We start from the raw sequence: 26,074 nt of genomic DNA, 5'->3' as shown, positions 1-26,074 counted from the left end.
AAGTTTTAACACCAGATGACCAATGATTCTCAGATTATGGTCCCCGGACTAGCAGTAGCAGTCTTTCCTGGGACTTGTTCGAAGTGTGAGTCCCGTGGCCCCACTCCAGATCTACTGAAACCCTGGGAGTGGTTGTAGGAGCCCTCCAGGTGATCCTGATGCATGCTGCTGTCATCAGATTTACTCCTATCTCTCACATTTTGTTAGTGCTTGAAGGATTTAAATGTATCCTTTATACCCTCCTCACCCTGTATTTCAGCCAGAAACTTTGTGAATTAAAAAAATGCCACGTAAATGCAAGGTGGTATTGGTGCTCATTTTAAGGGCTACCCAGTTATCCAGGCTTGCGATAAACCTGGTCTCTTACAATAAAGTGCTATCACTTGGGAACATAGTGTATATCAGAGCTGTGCTTTCTCAGGACTGTGTGTTATTTGCTCGTAGTTCAGCATCACAGCCGTATGATCCTGTCAACCTCAGTCATGTCCCAGGCTCTGCCAGCTTGCTCCGAGCCAGTGACTCTGGGTGGTGGTTTGTGCCAGAGCTCCTGCCCCCGGTTGGCTCACGCGGTCTTTGTTAGCAGGCACAGCGACATACAGAAGTTATCACTGACCACAAATCTTTATATCGCCCTCATGTATCTTCTGTATCTTAAGCCAAATCCAAGTCTTCTTTTATCTTATTGCACTAAGCCAAATGAACAAAATTACCCGTGGATTTGTCTGAGAATCAGTCAGTCAAAACTATGACATCAGTTCCCAAACCTAAACCGGGGACCTAAATTGTTAGAATTCCTTGTAACTCTACATAAACCAGAGAATTATTTCTTCTTTCCTCTTTTAACAAATTGGCCAATTGGGAGTAAAGAAACTCCGGAAAATTGTAATGGAATGTCCCAGCAGAACTATTTGGATTAAATGGCATCTGTCTCATCTTAATTTCCCTTGAATCTCAATAAATTAGTTTTAAAGTTGCTTTCAGTTGAGGAGGGCTTATGGGTGCTACAACTTTATCAATAGGAATCTCTGCTGAGCTTAAACACAGTTTCTGGAATGTCCGCCTTCTCCACTCAGTGTGCGTTGCCTTAATGACCAGAAGGTCTAGATGTGCTCCCTTCTATTCCCTCTCATTGTGTATACACATGCGTCAGGGATTGCTGTCTCCCCCCTTTCGTTTCTTTATAACCTTTAGACTGTGAAAGGTGGAATATCTGAAACAAGAATTGAGAAACGCATCGTGATCACGGGAGATGCAGACATCGATCATGACCAGGTAAAGACCTGAAGTTCTGCTTCTGAGAGTGACCACGTCTCTAAGTTGGGCATGTGTCGTCATGTCAGATCCCTGGGTCAGACCCCTTCTCCCAGTGCCTCCTGGATGAATCCACCTCCTAAGCATGGCACAAAGACACTTCCCAACCTAGACACAGCCTGTCCTTTCAGGCTTCCTAATGCCAAACCAGCATAAAACATGGATTGCTGTTTATTTCTCACTGGTTCACGTGCACTTTTTAATCCAAATAATCGAGAGGATTGCTGGCAACCATTAGTTATTCATGTGGGCCTGGCTTAAAGGCAAGTCATAGATTAAAAAATGAATGGCAGTTTAATGACACTAGCTTCCAAAAACTAAGAAAAGTCACTAAGTTTGACTTATGCCTACTTTTAGGAACTTGTATTTTTTTTAATAACATTAGAAAAATTGGGCCCTTTACCCTTAGGTATTTTCCCCTAATTATTACTATTATTGAGGAGTGGGAGAAGGAAATCTGAAGTCTCTTACAAAGTAGAGAATTTACATGGATTCAGAAACATGTTTAAAAGAATTGTGCTGGGCGCCTGGGTGGCTCAGATGGTTAAGCGTCTGCCTTCGGCTCAGGTCATAATCCCAGGGTCCTGGGATCGAGTCCCGCATCGGGCTCCCTGCTCCTTGGGAGCCTGCTTCTCCCTCTGCCTCTCTCTCTCTCTCTGTCTCTCATGAATAAATAAATAAAATCTTTAAAAAAAAATAAAAGAATTGTGCTTCCATTTTAATGTGAACTTGAGACGGCTGCATGACTAACAACCAGGTGATGAGTGGAACTCATCTGGTGACTGAGGGTAGCTTTAATTTAATTTAATTTTTTTTAAAGATTATTTATTTGAGAGAGTGAGTGAGCACATGTGCTCACAAGCAGGAGGAGGGGCAGAGGAAGAGGGAGAAGCAGGGAGCTTGATGCAGGGCTCATTCCCAGGACCTTGGGATCATGACCTGAGCCAAAGGCAGACCCTTAACTGAGCCACCTACGTACCCCGAGGGTAGCTTTCATTTTAGGCTACAGTCCCAAGTGATGTGAATTTTTTGTTTTGTCATTTTCTGAGTGATTTTTAACTCCGCTTTAAAGGAAACCAAGCTATTTTCTTTTATAACAACTTGAAGGAAAGGAAATACTCAATTGACCATCTCGGCTGGGGAGTCAGAACAGATGAGAGTTACCCAGCTTTCAACACAACATCGAACTCAGGAAAGAGAATTTTAGAGAACAGAACTTCTCATTTAAAAGCTCACTCCGTGTGACCAAAGAGAAATAGTTTTTCTTCTCTGCCTAAAAAGAAAACAACATTTTGTAAACCCCTATAATGTGATTTTCCTTATGTCTTTCCTGATGTATTTTTTTCGTTCCTTGAGAGCTATCAGAGGTTAAAGGGTTGCCCTGACTCTGAATTTTGACTTTGTAGTAGAGATTCCTAGTAGTTGACCAGTACCTTTGTCTGTTTGCCATGGGAAAATGAATGACCCCGTGGAAACGAAGCCTCCAGCTCCCCGTAGAGAGGATTTCTTCTCTGCTGGGACAGTTTTGAGCTCCTCTGACCTAAGTTGGAGCAAACTCTGTTCTTCTTTTCCCCACTGGGAACTCTAGCTCAGCCAGCATTTATTGAATTCCTATGGTGTGAGAGGCGGGAGCCCACATTCTTTGGCATGATGGAAAGTGAAAATCGGGGTCTTCTCCCAGCCTCCACTGAACCTTTGCACTTTCTGGCTTTCTGATGCCATGTTTTCCTTCCGAGGATTATTCTCAGGTTTTATGTGCATATTCTTGTCTTTGGGCCTATTGTAACAGTACTGCCTCTGAATAGCAAATAATGAAAACACACTTTGAAATGTAAGTAACAAAATAACACATTCCTCACTCTTAAATTAGAAAAAAAAACCCGCAGCTTTACCTGTGACTGCAGGGACAGGGCCTTGTTTGTGCGATGTGGTGCTTCAACCTGCTTTAAAACCGAGGGCAGATACCCAAATGAGAGAAGAGATATTTGATGTTTTCATAACTTTTTCATGTTTAAGTATGAGATGCATCAACTTTTTTGAGTATGTTTAATTGTGGCCTCTGGTATGCTTGTACTGGAAGCTCAGGAAGCTCCCCCTCTCCTTACTACCTGTAATGAGACCGTGAATGTATTTAAAATTAGAAGGAAATCACTTCCCTGCCAAAAACAGAAGCCGATTGCGTAGTGACTTGAATATCATTGACCCCCTTTTCAGTTCCTTGCCCTATATTAAAAGAATTTTAATAGTGGAAAGAAACCCTTCCTCTGAGGGTGCCTGGATGGCTCAGTCGTTAAGCCTCTGCCTTCGGCTCAGGTCATGATCCCAGGATGCTGGGATTGAGTCCCACATCGGGCTCCCTGCTCAGCGGGAAGCCTGCTTCTCCCTCTCCCACTCCCCCTGCTTGTGTTCCTGCTCTTGCCATGTCTCTCTCTGTCAAATAAATAAATAAAATCTTAAAAAAAAAAAAAAACAAACCCTTCCTCTGAGCAAGACTGGAAAAAAGGAATCGTGCATTTAGAGACCCTTGCTTTGCAGGCAGTTCACCCTGTGTACATCCCAGCTCCGCACCAGCTACGTAGGACGCTGCGGTTACTCCTCAGTGTCTGTTTCTTTCTAGTAAAATAACTTCTCAATTTGGCAGGAGGATGTGATAGTTTTCTCAAGTCTTTACTCTTGCCATCGTAAATTAACGTTTTGCAGTATTTAATTTCATGTACTGATATTACAGAACGAATGGAACTAATGGTACACGGATTTCAAATGTGTTTGAAGACGATTAAGCAGTTTTTGGTTTTCCCTACTTTTCTGCTAATGAAAACATGTTTCACATGTGTTCCCTTCCCTTAGGCATCATTTGTATTTCCCCTTTAACATTTGTACTGGTTTAATGTAGGCAGATCTTTGTAATGAACGTGAATTAAAAAGTATCTGACAAGGCGTCTGTAGCTACACTTGGCTCCTATTGGAGCTGTCCCTTTCCCAAACTGGATTCCCGGAACCGAAGTGGAGTAGTCCGTTTTGACCGTTCCGATCTCTCACTTCCCTCTGGACACACGCAGATGTGAAGCCACTCTGCTACAGGCTGGCTCCCATCCGCACCCACCAAACACACCTGGAAACACTTTCCGACACCCTCCGGGATCAGACGCCGCCCTTCTCCGTACCCCGCTCTCACCCTCCAGCCCGCCTGCTCCCACCACGGTTGTGCTGCTCGAATGCGAGAGTCCCCTGCTTGAGTTCCCTCTGGTCCTGACGCTGGTGGATCACCAGAGTTTGTTCCCTAGTGGAAATGTAAGCACCCTCAAGTGTGTTCCAAGCTTCTGTGTAAAAATTTTGGGTGTAAAACCTCTTTTTCTGTAGTTTTACCTTTGTGCGTGTGCGGACTCGGGCCCCGGGTTTTGTTCAGTAACCTCTCAGTGGACAGAAGTGCAGTTGTCCCCTCCCGCAGATGGCGGAGGCACAGGGAAACCTGTGCTGCTGCTTTCAAAGGCGTGGTTTCCTCGAAAACTTTCCTTTTTGTCTTAGACATCTTTCCTAGACTTTGCGTGATGTTCCATGGTGTTTTACTTTCTCCTCAAGACATCTTTAAACTTGTTTCCCCTCAGAAAAATAGGCTCTTTCCACTTTGTCACAACACTTGTACGTAGAAACTTTGCCAGCCTCCTCATCGCCCGGTCTGGGAAGAGCCTATGCGGCAGCGGAGGGCACCCTGAGTCCTGCTCCTGCCCACAGCCTAGCGGCAGCTTGGCCTTGAGCACTGCCTGTTGACCTTTGCACCTCCAGTGGCTTTTGCCTGTAAAATACAGACCTGCACTTGCTCAAGAGTCGTCTCTCTTCTTTCCCTTTGCTGATCGTATGTCACCATTGCTGCGGCTGTTCTTATTGTTCTGTGCCCTCGAAGTTTGGAGATCTTTCTCCTGCAACATAACAGTTCAGCCAACATTTTACCTCGGTCAGTTAGTGAGAGCCCACGGGGATCGGGATGAGCAAGGCCTGCTCCTGCGTCTGGGTGTTTGAGGCCGTGGGTGACAGCAAGTGCCCCGTGAGTGTATAGGACAGGCGCTGGGCTGGATGCTTTACATCCTCCCTCCAGGCTGTACAGCGAACCTTAAAATGATCCTCACAGCCTTAGCATTAGTCTCGGGTTACAGGTGAGAATACGAAGGTCAGAGAAGATCTGTTTCCTCCAAGTTTCACAACGGGTACAAGGCTGGGGTTCAGAGTCTGCGCATTTCTTCTGCATGCACCATTATTTGAAAAGACTGGAAAATGGGAATTGGGGGAAATAAACGTTCTCTAAAATGAACTGTGAGCCCATTTCAAATCCCTGCTTCCTCAAAGCAATAAAACCATCTTTGCTGGAGATGGAATCCCAGTTGAGCAGCATACGTGTGTTTTGCCATCCCGAGAAGCAGCCTGTTCCCCCGCTCATGGCGCGCTCTCCTGACCTTGGCAGGCGCTGGCCCAGGCCATCCGGGAAGCCCGAGAGCAGCACCCGGACATGTCGGTCACCAGAGTGGTGGTGCACAAAGAAACAGAGTTGGAGGAAGGGGAAGACTAAGTAAGGTAAGAGAATCCGTATCGTCCGGGGCCTCTGTCCTGGCAGTTCGAGCTCCTCACCCTGCCGGCGGACGTGAAATGTACTTCTCCATCACAGTGTCTGTCTCTTATGGTCCACTTGAGTCTTCGGACTTCATTATCCCAAGCACCGCTGCTCACGTTCCCTGCATAAAATTATGAACTCTCTTGACCGATGGGCATGTGATGTTAATAACCGCCATGTATTGAGAACTGCTAATAATTGACATTTGTGTTGTTTTACTATGAACAAGTACATCAGTGTAAGCTCTCTTAATGTTTACAGTGACCCTTTGAGGAAGGTGCCATTGCCTTCATTTAGATGAGGCATTTTTGTTGTAGGGGGCACAAAGGGGAGAGGAGTTGATTCCCTTAAAATATACATGAAGAATTGTGTATCAGAGAATGAACCATAAAGGAAAAGATTGCTTTGGCTATATAAAAATTTAAAACTTAAAATAAAGGATAAAATGACAAAGTTCAATATACCTGGCAGAGAAGGAGTCAATATCGTGAATCTGTCACTAACTCTTCTGTCTCATCAAAAAATTCAAGCACTTAAGTAGAGAAATGAGCAAAGGATTAATCCAGTAAACCACAGAGAAGCTAGGTGAACAATAAAAAATGTTCAGCCTCATTGCTTAAATCAATACAAGTTAAAAATTCAGTGTGTAAGTTTTTACTTATAAATCTGGCAAAGTTTGTTTTTAGCTAGCGTTGGGTAGCTTGTGGGAGGGAAAATGATACTCCTCTGCTGCTTTATAAACTAGTAACATTTCCTGGAGGACAGTTTGGCAAAACCCACATTAAGTGTGCCTAACATTTAAACCACTTTAAGAATTTATTTTAAATAATCAGAGATGTATACAAAGAATTCCTACAAGAGTATTTCTCACATTGTTTCAAGTTTTTTGCTAGTATGTATAAAAATCTAAATGGCCCACAGTAGGGATTGGTTTTGCCTTAATGCTGCTTCCCTGGGATCACTAAAATATAGCCATTAAAAGTTGTGCTAAAGAATTCTTAGTGGAATGAGAAATGTTCAGAATTATGTATGTATTTAAAAGGTAGGTTTTATTGCATAGCACATATACCAAGATTTTTTTTTGTTTTTTTTGTTTTGTTTTTGTTTTGTTTTTAAAATCATCTGTACACTGATTGGTTAATCGCCCACAGGCATGGCTGGTCACAGAATACACATCTTCCAGCTTGTGATAAGGCCCAGGGCTTTTCCATCACAGGAAGTGAGGACTCCCACCATTGCACCGTCTCCCCTCTGACTTTTTAATTTATGCCCAGCTGATTGATATGAAATTACATCTGATTTTCTTGTTCTTACTGATCTTGATAGATTCTGCATACTAGTCCTTTGTTAATTTTTATGTGCTGCAAATATCTTCAGGTTTGTGGTTTGTCTTTTGTTCTCGATATAGGTCAATATAGTTGTTGGTATATTGAATGTAGTTATTAATGGAAGCTAATGTAGTTTACTTATCATGCTTTCCTTTATGGCTTATGCTCTTCCCATACCCTAAGGTGTTAGGGATACTATTGATCCAGGTATTTGAATGTTGCTTTTCATAGATCAATTCTTTATCCATAAGAAATTGGTTTTTCTGTGTGGTGAAAAAAATCACTGATCTTTACTTTTGTTTCCTTGAAAAGTAGCCAGTGGTTGAAGAACCCATCCTCTCCCCTCTGATCTGCAGGTCCTATATCCAGTTTCTTCTATGTGTGGGGGGCGTTTCTGGGCACTTTGGTTTCCATTAGTCCATGTGTCTGTCCCTGATCTAATGCCAGACTGTCTAAACTACTATAGCTTTAAAATGAGTCTTGGTAACTGGTAGGAGGTGTCTCCCCAACTGTGTGTTTTTCTTCAGGAGTATCTTGTCTATTCTGGGCTCTTTCTGTTCCATATAAATTTCAGAATCAGATTGTTGGGTTCTAAGATAACCCTGTGGTATTTTAATTGGAACTGCATCTAGTTTGTAGCTTGAATGGTAAGAATTACATATTTATGATATTAAGTATTCTTTCCCACAAACATAAAATATCTCTCTCCATTTATAGAGGTGTTTTTTAATGTCTTCCAATAAAGTTGTGTAATTTTTTACCCAGAAGAGGTCTTACAAGTCTTTTCTAGCTGTGGCTGGTATAGGAAGATACAACTGGCTTATCAGTACTCACCTCATGTCTAGCAACCTTACTCTTTATATGTTAGACGCTGTTTTCAACACAGGGTGTACAAAAGGCCTACAAGCAGAAATCATCTAAAGCTTGAGCATAAGCAGAATATCCATTTAACTGAATAAATGTGCTGTTATGTGCAAGGCTGAGCACTTTCTTGGCTATCCATCAGAATATCAAGGGCTCTATTTTAATCTTGCTAGATCTCAAACTATGTGACATTGGGCAAGTCAGCAGGACTGGTACAATCTACCTTTCCTAATTCGTAGGCTTTATTATAAGAATATAATAATACATACATAATGAATGAGAAGATTTAGTGTTACACAAATACAAAAATATTGGGTATTTCTCCTGAATTATGTTACTTAATCAGGAACATAAGACAAAAATTAGTGACCAGTGTGAGCATTACCAATACCCCACTTTCATTTGTGGCATTTTATTAGGTTTTAAAGTGAATTAGTTATATCCGTTATCCCCAGCACCTATACTCATCTTTGCAGTGGGCATGCATGTACACACACGTGCATTGCCTTTGAAGTTTGCCTGTCTCAAAGGACACCTTTTATAGGCAGCCTTGTTAAACAGATTTAGGCAGTTAAAATGTAAATTCACATGTAGGGTGAGCAAACTAGATAAATTTGGAAAGATTCGTTCATCCATTCAAAAAATATGAGAGCCAAAGTGTGCTAGGGTAGAGCGAGGCGCTGAGGATTCAAATGGTCAAACTGGTAAACCGAACAGAGTCCCCTTTCTCGGGAAAGGATCCGCGCTGGGAGGGGAGGTATAAGTATTAAGAAACAAAATGTAATTGCAAATGTGATAATTGCTCTGAAGGAAATAATGGGATAGGAGAGAACCAAATAGACGTACGCTGCTGTAAATTTAAGCTTTCCCTTGAGACACCGAGTTTGAGTTGAGATCTGAAGGACGAATAGGAGTCACCTCGGCATCTCCAGTCATTGCAGCACCCCCACCTCCTGCTGGCTCAGCTTGTTCTGGAAGACGTTCCCTCGCCGGTGCCTGTCAGGGCTGGGAGGACGAGTGCGCGTGTACCCCTTCAGCTCCCCACTGGCTGCCCCGCCAGGGTCCCACAGAGGCAGCAGGTGGGCCGAGGCAAAGAGCAGGCCAGTCGCTGAACGCCAGAAAAAGAAGAATAAATAACTCTTGGTGAGGTGTCTGCCCCGTCTCCCTTTCTCGGACATGAGAAGCTCTCGTCCTGATCTGACCTGACCTCTTCCTTTGGAGGAGCTCTGAGCTTCTGATGAAGCATTGAGAGTAGGGCGAGGGGAGCACGCGGGAAGATGGTGCCAGAAGAGCATGCAGAGGGCCGAGCCTCCCAAGGCCTCCGTGCTCCGCTGGGTGCTGGCCGCTGCGAGGCCGAGAGGAGCCGCACACAGACTCCGTGAAGAAGGAAACACGCTTCAGAGGAGTCCTTGACTAAATCTTTGTAACTGATTTTTTTTTTTTTCCCTGTGTTCTGTGAAGGACTCCTCCCTCCCCGGTTCATCCTAAATGCATGTTTACGAGCCCATGTTAGCGGCCTTTTCGCCGCTGGAATGGTGTCCCCCTAATAGTCCCCACGAGGAAGAAGAGTCCTGCCTGCTGGTTTGGTCTGGGCGGCCTCAGAAAGGAGGACGAGCCCCAGGACGGGGAGCTGGCGACTTGGCTTCAGTTGGCACCGTCCCCTCTCTGAAGCCAGACTTCAGACAAGTCCCTGTGACTCCTGGAGTCGTCACTGATGTGTAGGATAAAAAGCAGGGCGCCTGGGTGGCTCAGATGGTTAAGCGTCTGCCTTCGGCTCAGGTCATGATCCCAGGCTCTTGGGATCGGGTCCCGCATCGGGCTCCCTGCTCCTTGGGAGCCTGCTTCTCCCTCTGCCCCTCTCCCTCTCCCTCTCCCTCTCCCTCTCTCTCTCTGTCTCTCATGAATAAATAAATAAAATCTAAAAAAAAAAATCCATATGAAATCAAATTAAAAAAAAAAAAAAAAGCAAATGACACCTTTTCAGCCGAAAGCAGTGAGCAGCCAAAGGAGGGAATGATGGAGGAGCAGCCTCTCTCATCCGCTCACTCGTTTTACTCTTGTTGTTGTTGCTTATTACACCAATATATGCAGAATGCCCATTGCGTGTCCTCTGTGTACCGTGAAGGTTCAGCTCAAACAAGGTCTGCACTCACACTAAATCACGGCAGCAGAATAGAGTCTCTGGTTTGAGGAAGTGTTCTGGGCTGCGTTTGGTAGGAGCCAAAGGGCAAGATCTCTACGTTAGGATGGGGTGTCAGATGGCTTCTCACTTGAGCTCCCAGGGGAGTAGGAATAGCTCAGGGAAGAAAGGCACGGAAGGGGGTTATTCCAGGCAAGAGCTGGTACTGTGAACCTCACACTCCGAGAATGGAGCAGAATCAGGCGTGGCCAGGCTGCAGGACACGTGCATGGGGAGAGCGACGGGAAGTGAGGGGGCCAGAGAGACAGAGGCCTGACCATAAAGAGTGTCACAAGCCAGGCTAAAGCGGTTAAGCTCTATTTGGAAAAGTGAAGGGGAGTGTATGCCTCATGTATTTGAGAGATGATAAGGGGGTAGAGGTTTGTGACTCCGGTGACTGTTTGCTTCGGGATATGGAAGTTAGTGACTTGGGAAGATGGCAGAGCAGGGGAGAATCCCAGGCTTCTGGCATGAGCAAATGAGTTGATGGTGGTACCTGTAATTTCAGTCTTGGGATACAGGTGTTATTTTTCCACAAGCCACGCACAATATGGCCAGTCTTCCCAGCTCAGCTGTCTTGAAGCAGAGGTGTATTTTTTGTTCTTGGTACCACAGGAGAGCGTACCTGCCATAGGCATTATGGGGGAAGCTTGGAAGTGAATCTGTAAGGCCCTGTCTTACACACACGCACACGGCATGGTTATTTGGAAATTTACCAGATAGTCTGAGTGTTAAGAGGAAATGCGGCATCACAGATCTGCTGGATTCAAATCTATTTCATAGGTATGTGACCTGTGCAAGTTCTTCCACGTTTCTGTTCTTCGGTTCTGCCATCTGTGACCTGAGGATGATAGTAGAATTTATAGAGGAGTTTGTTTCCAAGGCACGTTGTAAGAGCTTTTTGTAGCATATCAAGTCAGCTGTAGGAACCCTTTTTGCTCCTAAGAATAGAAGAAACATTGGAATATCCTTCCCCGGAGATTCTGAGTTGAGATGCATGTGAAATGTCTACATGGAGAGGTCCAGGAGGTAGCCAAGAGCTTTGAGAGAAGTCACAACAGGCTCAGGGGCCAAAGGTAGAGGTTTGAAGGTAATCTGAATGTGTCTTCTCGTGAGGAAGCCTTTGGTTTGAGTGATGTTACCCTGGGCCAGGTCAGAGGAGATGCAGGAGGGGGAATGGGAAAGTAGGAAGAAAACGGGGAGGAAAGGATGTCACAAAAGTTGCAAAAGACGAGAACTCCAAGAAGGAGAGAGTAATTAAGTATTGAATATTAAATCAAGTGAACATGACCTCTGGAATTGTTGGTATAGAATCAGCCTGGGTCTTGGTCAAAGCTGCGTCAGCCAGGTGGTAGGATGGAGCCCTGTCACAGGTTGAGGAAATGGGGATTTTACATGGAGAGTGCTTTCAAGAAGCTTTCTGTGTTATTGCACATCCATGAACACCAATTTCTAAATAAGATAATATTGTCTTCAAGCTAACATTTCCGAGTCAGGGTGATACTCAGAGTTTCAAGATGAACTCAAGAGCCAATCAGGAAATTAACATTTGCTATCTAACTGACTTGAAGTAGAAAAGAGCCACGTTGGCTGAACTGAGTTCTCACTCATCACGAGCTGCTTGTTTACGTGTGGGCCCTGATGAGCATCACTTTGTCTTTGAAGGAGAAGCCCAAGCCTATTGACTTCCAGATGACCATTTCCAGTTCAGGAGCCAGGAGTTTTTCAGGCATAGCACATGTGTTTCATTTTAATTTTATTCAATTTGCCTAGTTATACTAGTCTCGTACCTAAAATTAGCATTAGTTTTCAGTGTAGATTAATCAAACCTAAAATGCAGATTTATACACAGACATGAAAAGCCATTTCGGATTCAGTGGCTTTCAGACACAGCCAGTTTTCACTTTGGAATGCTGTGGAATGTTCTGCTTCACGTTTATAAATCTGGCAGGTGCTATCAGTGAGTCAGTTCCAATATATTTGAACTACCCAACAAAAGAGGCACTGGACGCCACTGCTGTTGTGCATTCGTTAGCACGAGAGTCACTAATTCCCCAGGGTCTGCTCTCGGACAAAATTATTATTGACTGTTGTTTTTGCAAATGGAACTATTGTTATTGGTTTTTTTTTTTCTGGTAATAACAGAGGCGATTATAGTTTTTAAAAAGGGAGAGCAGAAAATGTAAATGATCCATAACTCCTCTGCTCCTAGAGATAGATACTCCCTTTTCACAGTGTGTATGTGAGTGAACACACACACACACACACACACACACACACACACACACACTCTCTCTCTCCTGCCTCTGTAGATGTGGGCTAGTACTGTTGATTCTGTTCTATAGCCTGTCTTCTTATCCCCCTAACAGTATGTTGGAGATAATCTTCCTTGGCAGTATCTCCTCATTTTTCATCAGCCATCGAACAGACACGTGAGGATTTACGTGACACCTGTTAACGGGCATTTAGGTTATTCCTCAGTTCTCACAATTCAACACGCAGCTGCAAAGATCATATTCATGTGTACATTTGGGGGGCACCAAATTCATCGTTTTCTAGGGCAAATATTTCCTCCTGAAAGGTTTGAACAAGTTAGACTCCTACTTGCAGTTTATGAGCATCCCTGTGGCCCCACACCTTTGCTGACACCAAAGATTGTAAAACATTTAAAAAATCTTTGCCTGTCTGGTGAGGAAAGAGCATTTGTTCCTGGCCCCTGAGGGGGTGGGCATGGTGATCATGACTTTATTATACCCTAGATGAGGGCATATTGAGGAGTATGAAAATGAAAAGAATATTTTATTATAAACAGTTTAAAATTAGAGCCTCTTCTTTCCTCCCAACCCTTTTTAATGAGGAAGTAGAATCCTAGAGAATAAAGTAATTTGCATCAGTCACTTATACTCAGGACTCATAAATGCCATCCATGTGCAGAGCTAAGGATAGTTTCATCTGTCTGAAGAACCTCAAATGTTGGTCATCCCAGATAACTATTTTCTAAACATGTAAATTTGTGGGTGGCATTAGGAAGGAATTTTGCTATGGTAACCAAGTAGTGTGTGTGTGTTTAAGATATTCCTGACCCCAGGAGGATTACATTTGAGGACATGTTGGCCCTATGTTTATTTAACTCTCATGCATCAAAATAATTTTGTTAGCCTTAGAGCAAGTATGTGTCTAAACTTGCCCAGTATAATACCAGTCCTCACCTTTGGCTATTTGAAATGTGGCTCTTCCCAAATTGAGGTGTGCTATAAGTATGTTATTCATACTGGATTTGAAGACATTAGAATAAAAGTATAGACTAATAATAAGCTAGAGAGTTGGGTCTAGAGATGAATTCTTTTGATTCCCACTAAGCTTCCTATTGAAGGAAAACACAAGACAAATATTTAGTGAGTTCATATATGGTTTCAAGGTTTTTTTTTTTTCCTAAAAGATAACGGTTTTGATGCTGTTTTTTTAAGCATAACTTTTATTTGATGCTACAGAGAAATGTTTTCTTCATCTCTCTGTCTTATGAACCTAAGATTGATACAAGTTTATTAGCCAGAATACAGTATACTGAATGTAACCTTATTCTAGTCCATTTGTTACTAAAAAGAAGCTTTAAGATTTTGTAAAATGCTTTCATATCAAGTTCCCACAAGATTTAAACCTAGCAGAATGAACCAGAAGACCTTATGCTAGCTTTAAGGCCAAATATTAACTACACATAGAAATCTTTGTCAGAGCTTTCAGAGATTTGGGAAAGCCATTTTTAAAAAGAAGGCAGAGTCCTTCCAGGATATTATAGATGTAGTTATTTAACAAAAGAACAGAAAAATGAAACCACAAACTTTCCACTTAAATCAGCAGGTGAACGTAATGGAAAAGACAGGCAGTAGTGCTTTCTTCCTAGAAATGAAGTCCAATTTTGTTTTTTCCCCTCCCAAGCCCCTGTTCATAGTTCTTGCCTTTGCACCTCAGTCCCTATTACATTCATTCATAGATCCATCAATGTATACTGTTGTGAAAATACCACATTTGAAGCACTTTGATGATTGTGAGAAAGAGGTAAGCCCGTAAGAACATGAATGCAAATAACATATAGAGTAAAAAGTAGTGTTTTAGGAGAACCCTTGGTAAAGGGCTATGGAAGTTGACAGAAGAAAGTTTCTGATTGGCAGATCTGAGACTTCCCCAGAAAGGTTGGGGTGGGGGGCGGCGGACAGGATTTGCACATACAGAGGTGAGCAGAGAGGAAAGAGCATGTGGAGAAGCGACGGGATGGTTATCAGGAAGAGCAGCTCCCACATGTAGCTGTGTGTTGAGTTCCCAGCCGAGCTGGAAGGACTTGTCAAAGGCATATTGATGAGGGTATGACGTTCCATGTCAGTACCTTAGTTTAGACTTTGCTCTGTAGGTCATCTATGTAGGGTCTTTGAGTAGGGGAAGGGCCTTTTCAGCAGTGGCCTTCAGGAAGATTAATTCATCAGTAGACGGTAGGATTGATTGAAAGCGTGCTAGATTAGATGAAGTACCTGTAAGGAAACCATTATACTGGTTCGGGCAATTTTTAATGGGGAAACCGACACCTGTATCTTTTAAGAGTAGAACTGAACTTAATTTGGAAGCAAACTGAGCAAAATTTGAAATATTGTAAGTGAAAATCTATAAAAATATTATCTAACACTCACTGAATGCCTACTCTGTGCCCAGTTTTGAGAACTTTGCCATTTATAATTTCAGTTAGTTCTTACCGTCACCCAAGGTGTAGATGAGGACACAGGGGCCTAGAGAGGGCAAGTCTCTCACCCGAGTCACACAGTGGGTGAGTGGCGGAGCCGGATTGACCCATAGTCAGCCCGCATCCACACCACACACTGCTTTGCAGAAGGCTTCATGACAGGAATCTTTGAAATAACAACTCCCACCAATGTAGTTGAAACACAACTCATTTTAGAAAAATTAATTTTGTACAAAATGTCTTTGAAGTTGCAGCTATGATATAAAGCTAAGTGAACAAGTAAAACCATAATACAAAATAATCATATTTAAAAATGAGGTAAAATTGATGTTTTCGTTTGACAGGATAGTCTGCAATTGCTGTGTGGTAGTAATTCTTTAAGTAAAGGGACTTAAATGTGCCAAGTATAAAGATTCTAATAGAAAAATTACTATTAGCTTTAAAGAAAACCCAGTTAATTGGCCCGATGGTGACACTGACGGCTCACCCTCTCCTCAAAGGTAAGGGAGTGTAATTGGCTTAAAAGCTAAAAGAGAGCTTTTACCATTACAGGGGGAGGGAAGGAAGATGTTCTTCCTCACACCTCCTCTGGAAGGGAAAGAACTACAGTTGTGTGAAAGGTAGACAGTTTTGTTTTTTAACACATGGAAATTTGGGGAAAACATCTCAAACTGACTCTTGAAAGCAAAAGTACTTAACTAAATTGATGTGATTCTAGCAAACTCTGAACTGAACTTCTGTCTTTGAAGGGAAGTTGTGTTAGTGTGTATGTTATCGAGCACAATGTAGTTGGCACTCAGAGGAGACTGAGATGGGGGAGGGGACAGGGGAGCCTAGTCCAGACCTAAATGTGAGATGGGAGTCTCTAGGGGCCCACATGAAAGCCTCTTGAGACCAGAGGGGCACCGTAACATCAGGCAAACCAGGCGAAGAAAAATTATTTCCCTGGACTATTTGTTGAACAGGTGTTTGTCTTTCATTTGGCCAAAAAGGAAGAAAACACTAGATTTAGTGTTTCCCTCTGAGTTCAGCAGACGCACAAATCTTTGTGAGAGAAGGAAAGGAGGGTGATAGGTTAGGGATAGCAGATTCTCAACAAGCAGTTCCCAGGCTTCCTGATCTCAGGAACACTTTACACTCTAAAATTTACTGACGGGCCCAAAGAGCTTTTGTTGCTGTGAATTATACATGTCAAAAGTTACCATAGTGTAAATCAAAATTACCATATTATAAATGAAACAAAACAAATTAAAAATATTTATTAAAATAGTTCAAAATAATCAGTGAAAGAAGCCTGTCAGAAAAGGCTACATGTACTGTGTGGTTACAATGATATGAAATCCTGGAAAAGGCAAAGTGATTGAGGCAGATTACTGGTTGCCACTGAGCTCCTAGGAAGAGTCTTTAAATATTGGGAAGCTACTAGGGCGCCTGGGCGGCTCAGTCGGTTAAGCGACTGCCTTCGGCTCAGATCATGATCCTGGAGTCCCGGGATCGAGTCCCGCATTGGGCTCCCTGCTTGGCGGGAAGTCTGCTTCTCCCTCTGACCCTCTTCCCTCTCCTGCTCTCTACCTCTCATTCTCTCTCTCTCTCTAATAAATAAATAAAATCTTAAAAAATAAATAAATAAATAAATAAATAAATATTGGGAAGCTACTAGGGCGCCTGGGTTGCTCATTTAAGCGTCCGACTCTTGATTTTGGCTCAGGTCATGATCTTGGGGTCATGGAATCGAGCCCTGCATTGGTCTCTGTGGTCAGCGGGGAGTCTGCTTGAGGATTCTCTCTCTCCTCTCTCCCTCTGCCCCTCCCCTACCTCGCTCTTGCACGCACATCGTGAGCATTCTCTCAAAATCTTAAAAAAATAAGAATAATAATATTGGGAAGCTATCAAGCTCATGGTGGCCAGAATACAATCTTCCAAAATTCCAGTTTTCACCTGAAAGCTTGAATTTTATCACTGGCCACAAGTATATTGTCAGTTGTTTTCCTTGAAATGACAGGCTCACCTCATTTTCAAGAAATTCCTGCCAAATAGAGTAACAGTTTGTCCGTCAGTAATTCTCAAATAAAAAAGGTGTTTGTGAAAAGCAGCTGCTTCAATTCACAATTCAAGCATTCTTTTTTTTTTCCTCTGGACAGCCATTGTACTTCTGTATGCAGCAGGAGTAATCTGTGCCCATTTTCCATTTCATTACACAGAATGTTAAAAAGACACGAACTCAGCGGTTGAGATGTAAGACAGTAATTTTCTGTGTTTCATCCAGGACATCCTTAAGTGAGGCTGGCTTGCCTTCTTTGTTTCTTATTTCACTGAGAGCGTGTGGTGGTAATGAGTCCAGTGACTTCTGGTACAGTTTGGTGCCACTGCCGTGACATACGGCAAGACGCCAACGCTTGTACTCCCCCTTGTCGCACTCTTGGTGAAAATGTCCACCCCCTGAAAAGGGCGGTTAACGTCTTCGTGTGATTATGAAATCGCCTTTTTTTTTTTTTAATACCTTTGACTTTGCAACCCCTTGAAAAGAGTCTAAGTGACCCTCAGGGTTGGCAGAACTCACTGAGAACTGGTGGATCTATACTGTAGTGGTGCTCCAAACACTAAGAATGGACTTTCCTGGGTTAACCAAATCGAAATTATTTTTAAAGATTTTATATATTTGAGAGAGAGCGTGCGTGCGTGCGTGCATGAGCAGGGGGAGGGGCAGAGGGAGAAGCAGGCTCCCCACTGAGCATGGAAGCCAGATGTAGGGCTTGATCCCAGGACCCCAGGATCATGACCTGATCAGAAGGCAGACACTTAACCGACTGAGCTACCCAGGCGCCCCCCAAATAGAGATTTATCCTACTTGCATTTTTGGCTCTAGGACTCCTATCTTACAGTGGAAATTATTTAAGAAATGAAAATCAAATATGCAAATTGGAGACCCAAGGAAGAAAGTTTAGCATTAGGAATAACTGACGTCCATAACCATCAACTATTATATTTAAAACTGAACAGTTGAGTGCATGGACCTCATTTTTATTTAGGAAAGAGTTGGATTGGATTCTCTCACATGAATATTTTATTCATATTTTCAAGATCTCTGGCTATACTGCTGCCCTACAGTAATTGAATCTTACTTAATCCAAGGACAAATGTTACGGTTTCTTGCATTAGTTTAATTACTTTTCGATAAAAACCACATTTTTGCATTTTTATTGAGATCCCTCTGGATAAGTGCTTTCCCACTTACAGGCAGTATTTCTAGTGGTTTGGGTCAAATGCTTTTTTATGAGTGCACGTTTGCATTTTACTGAATCAGTTTCTGGAGAAGAGCACGCTAAAGTTTGAGCCCCACACTACAAGCCCCTGTCTCTGGAAACTCTGAAGCTGTGTTTTTCAAAGTCATAGAACCTCTGTCCTTGAATGTGACTGATTGCCCGCTGCTCCTTGGGCACACTAAGATAAATTTGAGTGTTCTGGAACCCTCTGTGAGGACTTAAGGCAAAGTAGGCAAGGGCACAGGCACACGTCCTTGAGGAATTTAGATCTAGAGTTAGAGCAGGCATTGGACGATACCACCACACGGGCCTATTCCCACATTGGCCAAAAGAGGGGGACAGAGGCTAAGGAATGGAGCCATAGGAGTTAACAAATGTTTACTGACATTGTATAGTTTAGGGCAGGGAGACTGAAGCATGGAAACAGTGGTTTGGGTTTCTGTTATTGTCTACTTGACCAAAATTCTAATATCTAACGTATAATCCATGTACTTCACAGCTGTGATCTTATCCAAACTCAAGGTGAACATTATGTGAACATTATGATGTCGCCCAAAGGAAAAAGCCAGTAGTAAATAATAATGCCTGCCCGTTTGTAATGACAAAATAAGATGTCCAGACTATAGTGAATATGAGGTAGAATTCAGGCTTTAAAAAAAAAAAAAAAAAAAAACTTGCATGAAGGTCTTACATGAAGAACCAGTGCATAGTCTTCAGTTTGATTGGAATGGGTGATAAATCATTTAGACCCAAAATGTAATCTGTTTAAAAAAAAAAAAAAAAGCCATGGGGCACCTGGGGGGCTCAGTCATTAAGCGTCTGCCTTCGGCTCAGGTCATGATCCCAGGGTCCTGGGATGGAGCCCCGCATCAGGCGCTCTGTTCAGCGGGAAGCCTGCTTCTCCCTCTGCCACTCCCCCTGCTTGTGTTCCCTCTGTCTCTGTGTCTCTCTCTGTCAAATAAAACCTTTATAAAAAAAAAAAAAGCCAAATATGAAGGTTTTGGGTTGTTTTTGTTTTCCTCACAGATAAATGCCAGAACAGGAAAAATATAAATGTCTGATGGTTGCGTACCAGTGGAATTGGTGGTTCCGTTCTTATCTTTTCTCCTTCCCGGCTCAAAAGCTTAGATGTTCACTACTTGCAGGAATATATTTCTGTATGTGTTTTAGTACAGAAAGCAGTCAGAAGAGAGGTGGATGTGTCAATTATAAACTTCCTACAATAAATTATTCCTTATTCATCCAGAACATGAGGAATTGGGATGTTCTGAAATACTGAATATCTAATTAGCTCAGAGTTACACTTGATTTACTGCTTCTTAAAGAACGAGGAAAAAATGCACTTGAATGGGGGGGGAGAAATGCACTTAACATTAAAATTACAAGAAATGTAATTTTCTTTCTCTCTGAAAACTGTTTGGAATTCTAAGGGTGTGTTAAGATTGTCATCTGTAATACTTATTACCAGGAAAGGAAATTGGTTTCTTTCTTTCTAGTGGTTTGATTGCGAATAAATGAAAGTAAATGACATTTGAGTTTACATGGGTAACTGTCTTTTCTCCACATATATTTCAATAAATGTTGAAGCTCTTTGAAATCAAGCTCTCTCATTCAGTTCCTACACACTCCTAATTCCTGTTTACTTGTCTGCTAATGACTTGGAAACAAGTTTAATTTTAGCTTTCCTTTCTAAATTGAAATTTTTATTTTTGGTGAAAGCAGATTCAGTGAAATAACACGACATGGAGTCTAGAGGAAATGGAGGATCCTCAACCTCATCCTTTCTCTAAAGGGTTTCCAGGCACTGGTAGCATGAGAGGTTCCTTTTCTATAACAGAAGCTGGGCGGAAGTGATAGCTCTGTTCAACAAATGATGCATGTTCCCTGAGTAAAGAGAACAGAGAACCAGCTCCCAAAGAGCAAGAGTAGATCCCGTGACTGGGGGAGGTCGCAGCCAACTCCCAAATCCAGTTTGATTGGTAGTTTGATCCATTCCCGATCACCATCCCCCAAGTTTCTGTTCATAATTACTAGCCTAAAAAAAAAAAAGAGGACTTTGTGTTTTCTCCATTGATTCCCCCCTCCCAGTTCTAGAATCAAGCAGAAGTCCTAATGAGTAATGAAATAGCCTAAAGCAGACAACAGGTGGGAGACAGTGAATTTGATTAATCAGTCTGTCCTGTATAACGAAGAGGCTAAAATAATACCTGTGATAAATCTCAACGGTGGAGAGTTTTTCTATGAAAACAAGACTTAATTTTATCTAACCAAAAGAATGTGTATTCTGATTGACTTTGGGGCCAGTGTCTCTTAGAAAGGACCTTAATTACCACTCTCCATTATCCTCTGGAATCACCTACCCTTTGCCAAAACTTCAACTAAAAAGTGAAAAATTACCTTCTCAAAACCCTTTTCTCTGCCGGGAATAATGCACCATCCTTATTTTTTTCTCTGCCTCCCTGTCCACTCCCATTTTAGTCCTCTCCCCCCGCTCCTTCCCTCCGATGGTGGGCTTCCCCGGGGCTCACATCTCTCATTCGTCCTTATACCTACAAAGACTAGCTCACCTGTGAGTTTCACTTGCCCTCGGCGCCAGCCTGCAAGTCCGCGTCCCTGGTCCTAAGACCTCACCTGGGCTTTACGCCTGTCCTCTGGTCCCAGACTCCAAACCTGGTCGTGCTCCCTGGTACTTTGGTGCTCGCCCCCGCCCTCTGCTCCCCTACAGGGCGCCTCTCCGCCCACCCTTCCACCTGCTTTCACTCCAGTCTGAGTCTTCTCCACCTGGCCGTCCTACCCGGCCTTCCTGTCTCCCTGCTCCCCACCCTTAGCCTCTTCATCAGACTCAAGCCGCAGTGATGTTTTCAGAACATAAACCAGGCCACGTCAAGCCTCCCGCAAAGCCAGCCTCCCCCTCTCCTGGGCTTGTCATGCGCTATGTGGACTCACCCCCTGGGCTCTCTGACCTGTCTCCTGCCCCTTGCACTCTGCTTCTGGATCGTAGCAGTGAACTGACAGCTGGTCTTTTGTCGGAATGCTCTTTCTGACTTCAGTCCCTTTTTCGTCTGTTCGTTCGAGTTTGTACTCCTCAGTCTGGTATGAAAGAGTACCCGACCTTCCATTCCTCACCCTCCTACTCTCTCCAGGAATGTCGATTTCCTCACTCTCCTGTTCCTCACTCATTCGTGCTGCCGGCCCGCCACACTCTGCACACGCCCACGAACGCCATCCGCCGTCTCACTTCCTGGCCCCTTGCGGCGGTCTCTTCTCACCTGCAGCCCCTTTTCCATTCATTTCAAAGAAGTCAGAAGGGACTTTGTTTTTGCACCTTCCTTGAATCGAATGCTAAAGCCTACATTGGTTTCTCTGTTTTGGATTGTTAATGAATGAGTTACCTCTGTTTTATAATTAACCCTTTGTGTGTGTGTGTCTCTTCTTATTTGCCAGTAGTTTCTGTGCGCTTGTCAGTTCGCCACATATCGGGAGGCCCCCGGGGGTGGAATAGACTTTCGTGCTTGTCTTCTGGTCAACATGCTATTTACTGTAGAGCGAGGCAAATTGTAACTGTTGGTTATTTGATTTGGAATTGGATGGCACATTACGTAACATGGTTTTTCAAGCCTCTGTCTTTGGAATATTTAAGTCTTTTCTCTCTTTTTTCTTCCTAGAAATTCCATTTTTTAAACAACACTCAACTTTGTGAACCTGAAGAATTTTGACCATTCCAAGTCTTAATGCCACACCACTACTCCAGCAAATTTATACTACGACTGGTAACAATGACCAGAAGCCTGAAGAATTAAAATGCCAACAACCAAACCTTACCTTAACAGCTCTGGTCTATACCGTTCCCTTGCATTTTAATACATTATTTTGTTTTATAACCACTTCTAAATATTCTTGACTCTTTCTTTTTTTTTTTTTTTTTAAATTAGGGAGTTTTGTTTTTGTTTCCTGTTTACTTTGTGTACAACTACCTGCTTTTTATCCCTCATTTTGATCAAATGATAGTGAACAAAGCCAGCCCCACGCTGGTAAGGTGCTGTTCACTTGAACAGGTGCTGTTGTGCAGAAAGGAAACTCTGTGACTAATTTCCGATCGTGGCTTTCCTGTCTTCCAGATCCTTCCCGTTGAATCCTTACAGTAAATATTTACAGAGTTTTCAGATTGCAGTAAATATACTGTATGAGAAAATATTAATACAGATCAAAAGCATTTCTTACATCCTGAAAATTTTCTAATGTTTGAGAATTTCATCGGGGCTGTTTTTTATATTGGACCCTTTTTGACTTTCCAGTCCTCTGACTTTTCACTGAAAGTCAGAGATGCTCCAGACTGGAGAATTACAAAGAAGCTCACTGACCACGCACTGTGTTTCGAGACCCTGTCACGCCACAGTGCCAGTGCTTCTCAGACACATGCTCTTCGGCAGCATTCCAGAACCAGGAGGGAGGAAAAAGAGAAACTACTGTTTCTTCCCTTCTACTAAAAATTCAGGCAGCTTAAAACCTTAGTGCTTTCTTTCTTAACATGTCCAAATTTCAAGACTTTCCATTATTTGAACACTTTGTGTAGAACACTTGCTTTGTATTAAACCTCCCTGTCTACTTGTAAAACTGACCTTTTGTTATTGAGCAGGTATATCTCTTTCAGATAGTTGGATGATTCACACAGGTTTGAGGACACTGGGGAGAAGAGCAGGGGCTGTGGTGGGGTTTTTTTTTGATGGTTGTAAGGAAGCGATACCATTTACAGCTGACACCAGAGACCTGATAGGGACCTATTAACGGTATTGAACATGTTTTCCTTTGCTTTTGACCCTATGTATAGTTATGATGCCAGATTAGATTTATAGCAGCTTCAAGTTGTATTAAATGATATTTTGCTTTCTGTAATACTGTTATAAAATAAAGTGTGTTTATTCTCTAAACTTCTTGCTTCTCTTTTTTATAAAGGTTTAAAAAACGAATGATATTTTCAGGCAAAAGTCTTACTACGTGGTGAAATGCAGCATTTTTTAGAATCTGTTATTCCAATCTTTTATAATTTGCTGCTGCTGCCTGCATCACCAATGCGAAATGGCTAAGGCAGCATTGAAGGTTTGGAAATCCATTGCTTAGAATGCCAGATTCCTCCAGCCTGCGTACACAGCCCACCGGCGCCTTACAGATTCTCCAACGGAAAATTCCACTTGTTTTCTTTGTGTATTTTTTGTTTTGTTTTCGGAAAATATTTTAGTTCCACCATCCCACCAACCCTCCTCTGCTTCATGTTTTGCTCTACTGTCCGGTGGGCCTTAACAATAAGCAGAATGGGTTCTGCCAACAGGCCGCGTCCGTGTCTAATTGCAGTGGTACATTATGAAGCTTTTGCCAAGACACATCGGATTAAGTGCTCCATTTTCTTCTACACATTGAAAACATTACGCAGCAAATGACCAACAGTGTCTATTCCGTTTTAAAATGTTATGTAGAATTTCTCTAGTCCTTTCAAGTGAGCATGTTAAATACAATTTACATGACTGTCTTCTTTGGGATCTGTTCCCACTGAATTATCTCTCACCTTGTGAGAGGTCTTTCTCACTTCCTGCAGAATTATTACAGAAACCTATCCTCTTTGGAGAAGCCGATCTCCGCAAGCCAAGCCTTAGTGACATTAGGGGGCCAAATGTGGTTCTGTGAATCTATTTCTCATCCGAAAGCTTGTATGGATAGCATTCATATTTAAAGCAGAGGTTGGGTTTACTAAGAGTTCTTTGAGAACCAGATCCGTCCATCCTTTGATAATTGCCGTGATAGGAAGTGTCCTCGGCAGCTCCCAGTGAATAGGAAATGCTGTGTTTGAGTAGGGCTCAGTTTCATTCAGCTGAGATAGCAAGACAGACAGGTCTTGGGGTCCTGGAGACACCTAGAGCATCTGTGGGGCTTAGGACCCAAAGGGCAGCTGGGAACAGTGCTGATAAGTCATGCCATGTGTAGCTGGAGCAGCAACGCTGCTGTTCCGAATATTTTGTAAGTTCTTAGAAAATATTTCCCAGGGTATTAGCTTGTTCTGTAAACTGAGCTTTCAAAACCCCAAATGATAGAATAAGAAATAGGTCAACAGTGTTCACTGAGGTGAGAGATGTCTGGGTATAATTGTTTATCTTAAAAGCCATATAATTTCGGGGTGATAAGCAATAATTCCTTGCAATAATTCCTTTTAGTCGCATGGGGTTTTACAGGTAACATTATACATAAGCCTTATAAGCAATCCTGTGTGGAATGCAGGAAATAGCAGTGCGTTTTCCACAGGCCACAGCTGGATAAAAAATAAGGTTATTTTTAAAATATGTAGAGTTGGTAGATGTTTGGTATTTCACTGTCATGAGCTTCTGTTTTATGATACATTGTACGTTGCATTATTCATTGCATAGACCCACAGTTCGTGGAATGACTATTACCAGAACTCCAGCAGTGAAGCAGACTGTAGCCATAACCACTGCCCAACATGGACTTCATTAAGTATTCTCCCTTATTTATGCACAAAATTATTTGATATCTGAAAACATAATTGAGATTCAATTATAGGCAGGGAGGAGTGAGTTGTGGTTCAGATGAAATAAGATTGGCCGTTAGTGGGTAATTGCTAAAGCCAAGTGATGGTAAATGAGGGTTTATTATATCATCCTGTTAAAATATTCCTAGATAAAAGGCTAAAAAGGGCGCCTGGGTGGCTCGGTCGTTAAGCGTCTGCCTTCGGCTCAGGTCATGATCCCAGGGTCCTGGGATCGAGCCCCGCATTGGGCTCCCTGCTCCACGGGAAGCCTGCTTCTTCCTCATCCACTCCCCCTGCTTGTGTTCCCTCTCTGGCTGTCACTCTGTCAAATAAATAAAATCTTTAAAAAATAAAAGGCTAAAAAAATACCTTAAGCCCCATAATTTTTTTTTTTTTTTTAAAGCCCTTCCTCCATGTATTGTTAGAGAAGAATACGTCGTTTTTCTTTGCATGGCGCTCTGGTCAGTTTCCACCTGTCTTCCCTGCTTGCACAAGAAACTGGGACACTTGAATGTTACTGCTGAGACAGTAACAGGAGGGAATATACCTTGATTAGTTTCACAGAAGCCAGCCTGGACTTGGATGGATTCTTGCATGCACCCATTCATGTATTTGCTGGGATCCGGCTGTGGTGTAGCACCGGCTCCAGAAGAAAACATGGTCAGCTGGCAAATCCTAGGTGCTGCGCTCCTGACCCTTGGCCACAGGGTCGGACACCGACCCTGTGTATAGTTATGGTGCTAGCTTAGATTTATAGCAGCCCCAGTTGTATAAAATGATACTTTGCTTCGAATACAAAGGTCTCAGAACCCTGCAGATGGACCTTTGAATCCCCCCACTCTGAGTAACTGAACCCTGTGACTTTAATGAAAGCATTTAAAGTGAGGGTACTTCTACATCTCAGTGCAGGGATATTCTGGTAAAAAATGTGTACAGTGCCTAGCAGAGCTCCTAGCACAGTAATAACCCTCCAAACATGGCAGGCATCGTGAGTAATAACAGCACTGTGCGTGAGGTGATCCACCACTGGCAAATTTATGGAAGATCATGCCATTCTGAGCTGTGCTGAGGGCTTTCCCTAGTAGAATTCTGTGCTATTCTAGGGTTACTTGGGAAGTCTGTTGAACAGGTTTTGGCTTTGGAGGTACGTGGACCTCACTTCCCTGAGAACCCCACAACATCAGGGACCTCTTACGGTCTACACATCGTCCACCATGTGGAGGCAGCGCAAATACTCGGAGACTCTAGCTGCAGGCTTCCTA

At 42.9% G+C, this 26,074-nt stretch overlaps 1 protein-coding gene across 22 annotated transcripts in view; it reads left to right on the top strand.

Annotated features, from left to right (window-relative positions):
• EPB41L2 (erythrocyte membrane protein band 4.1 like 2) overlaps positions 1 to 23,205 on the top strand; it is a 206,461-nt gene extending 183,256 nt beyond the window's left edge. For all 22 annotated transcript variants that reach the window (XM_025865473.2, XM_025865470.2, XM_025865461.2 and 19 more), the window contains 3 exons: positions 1,192 to 1,272; positions 5,768 to 5,877; positions 21,943 to 23,205. In XM_025865473.2, the coding sequence (XP_025721258.1) occupies positions 1,192 to 1,272; positions 5,768 to 5,872 (186 nt within the window). In that variant the 3' untranslated portion in view covers positions 5,873 to 5,877; positions 21,943 to 23,205. The remainder of the gene's footprint in view (positions 1 to 1,191; positions 1,273 to 5,767; positions 5,878 to 21,942) is intronic.
• The last annotated feature ends 2,869 nt before the right edge of the window (positions 23,206 to 26,074 follow it).

The sequence above is a fragment of the Callorhinus ursinus genome, unplaced genomic scaffold, assembly GCF_003265705.2.
Source record: "Callorhinus ursinus isolate GAN/ISIS: 27379988/994484 unplaced genomic scaffold, GSC_fseal_2.0 scaffold6, whole genome shotgun sequence".
NCBI classification, from domain to species: domain Eukaryota; kingdom Metazoa; phylum Chordata; class Mammalia; order Carnivora; family Otariidae; genus Callorhinus; species Callorhinus ursinus.
The sequence above is the reverse complement of the archived record's forward strand: the minus strand, read 5'-3'. Positions and strand labels throughout refer to the sequence as shown.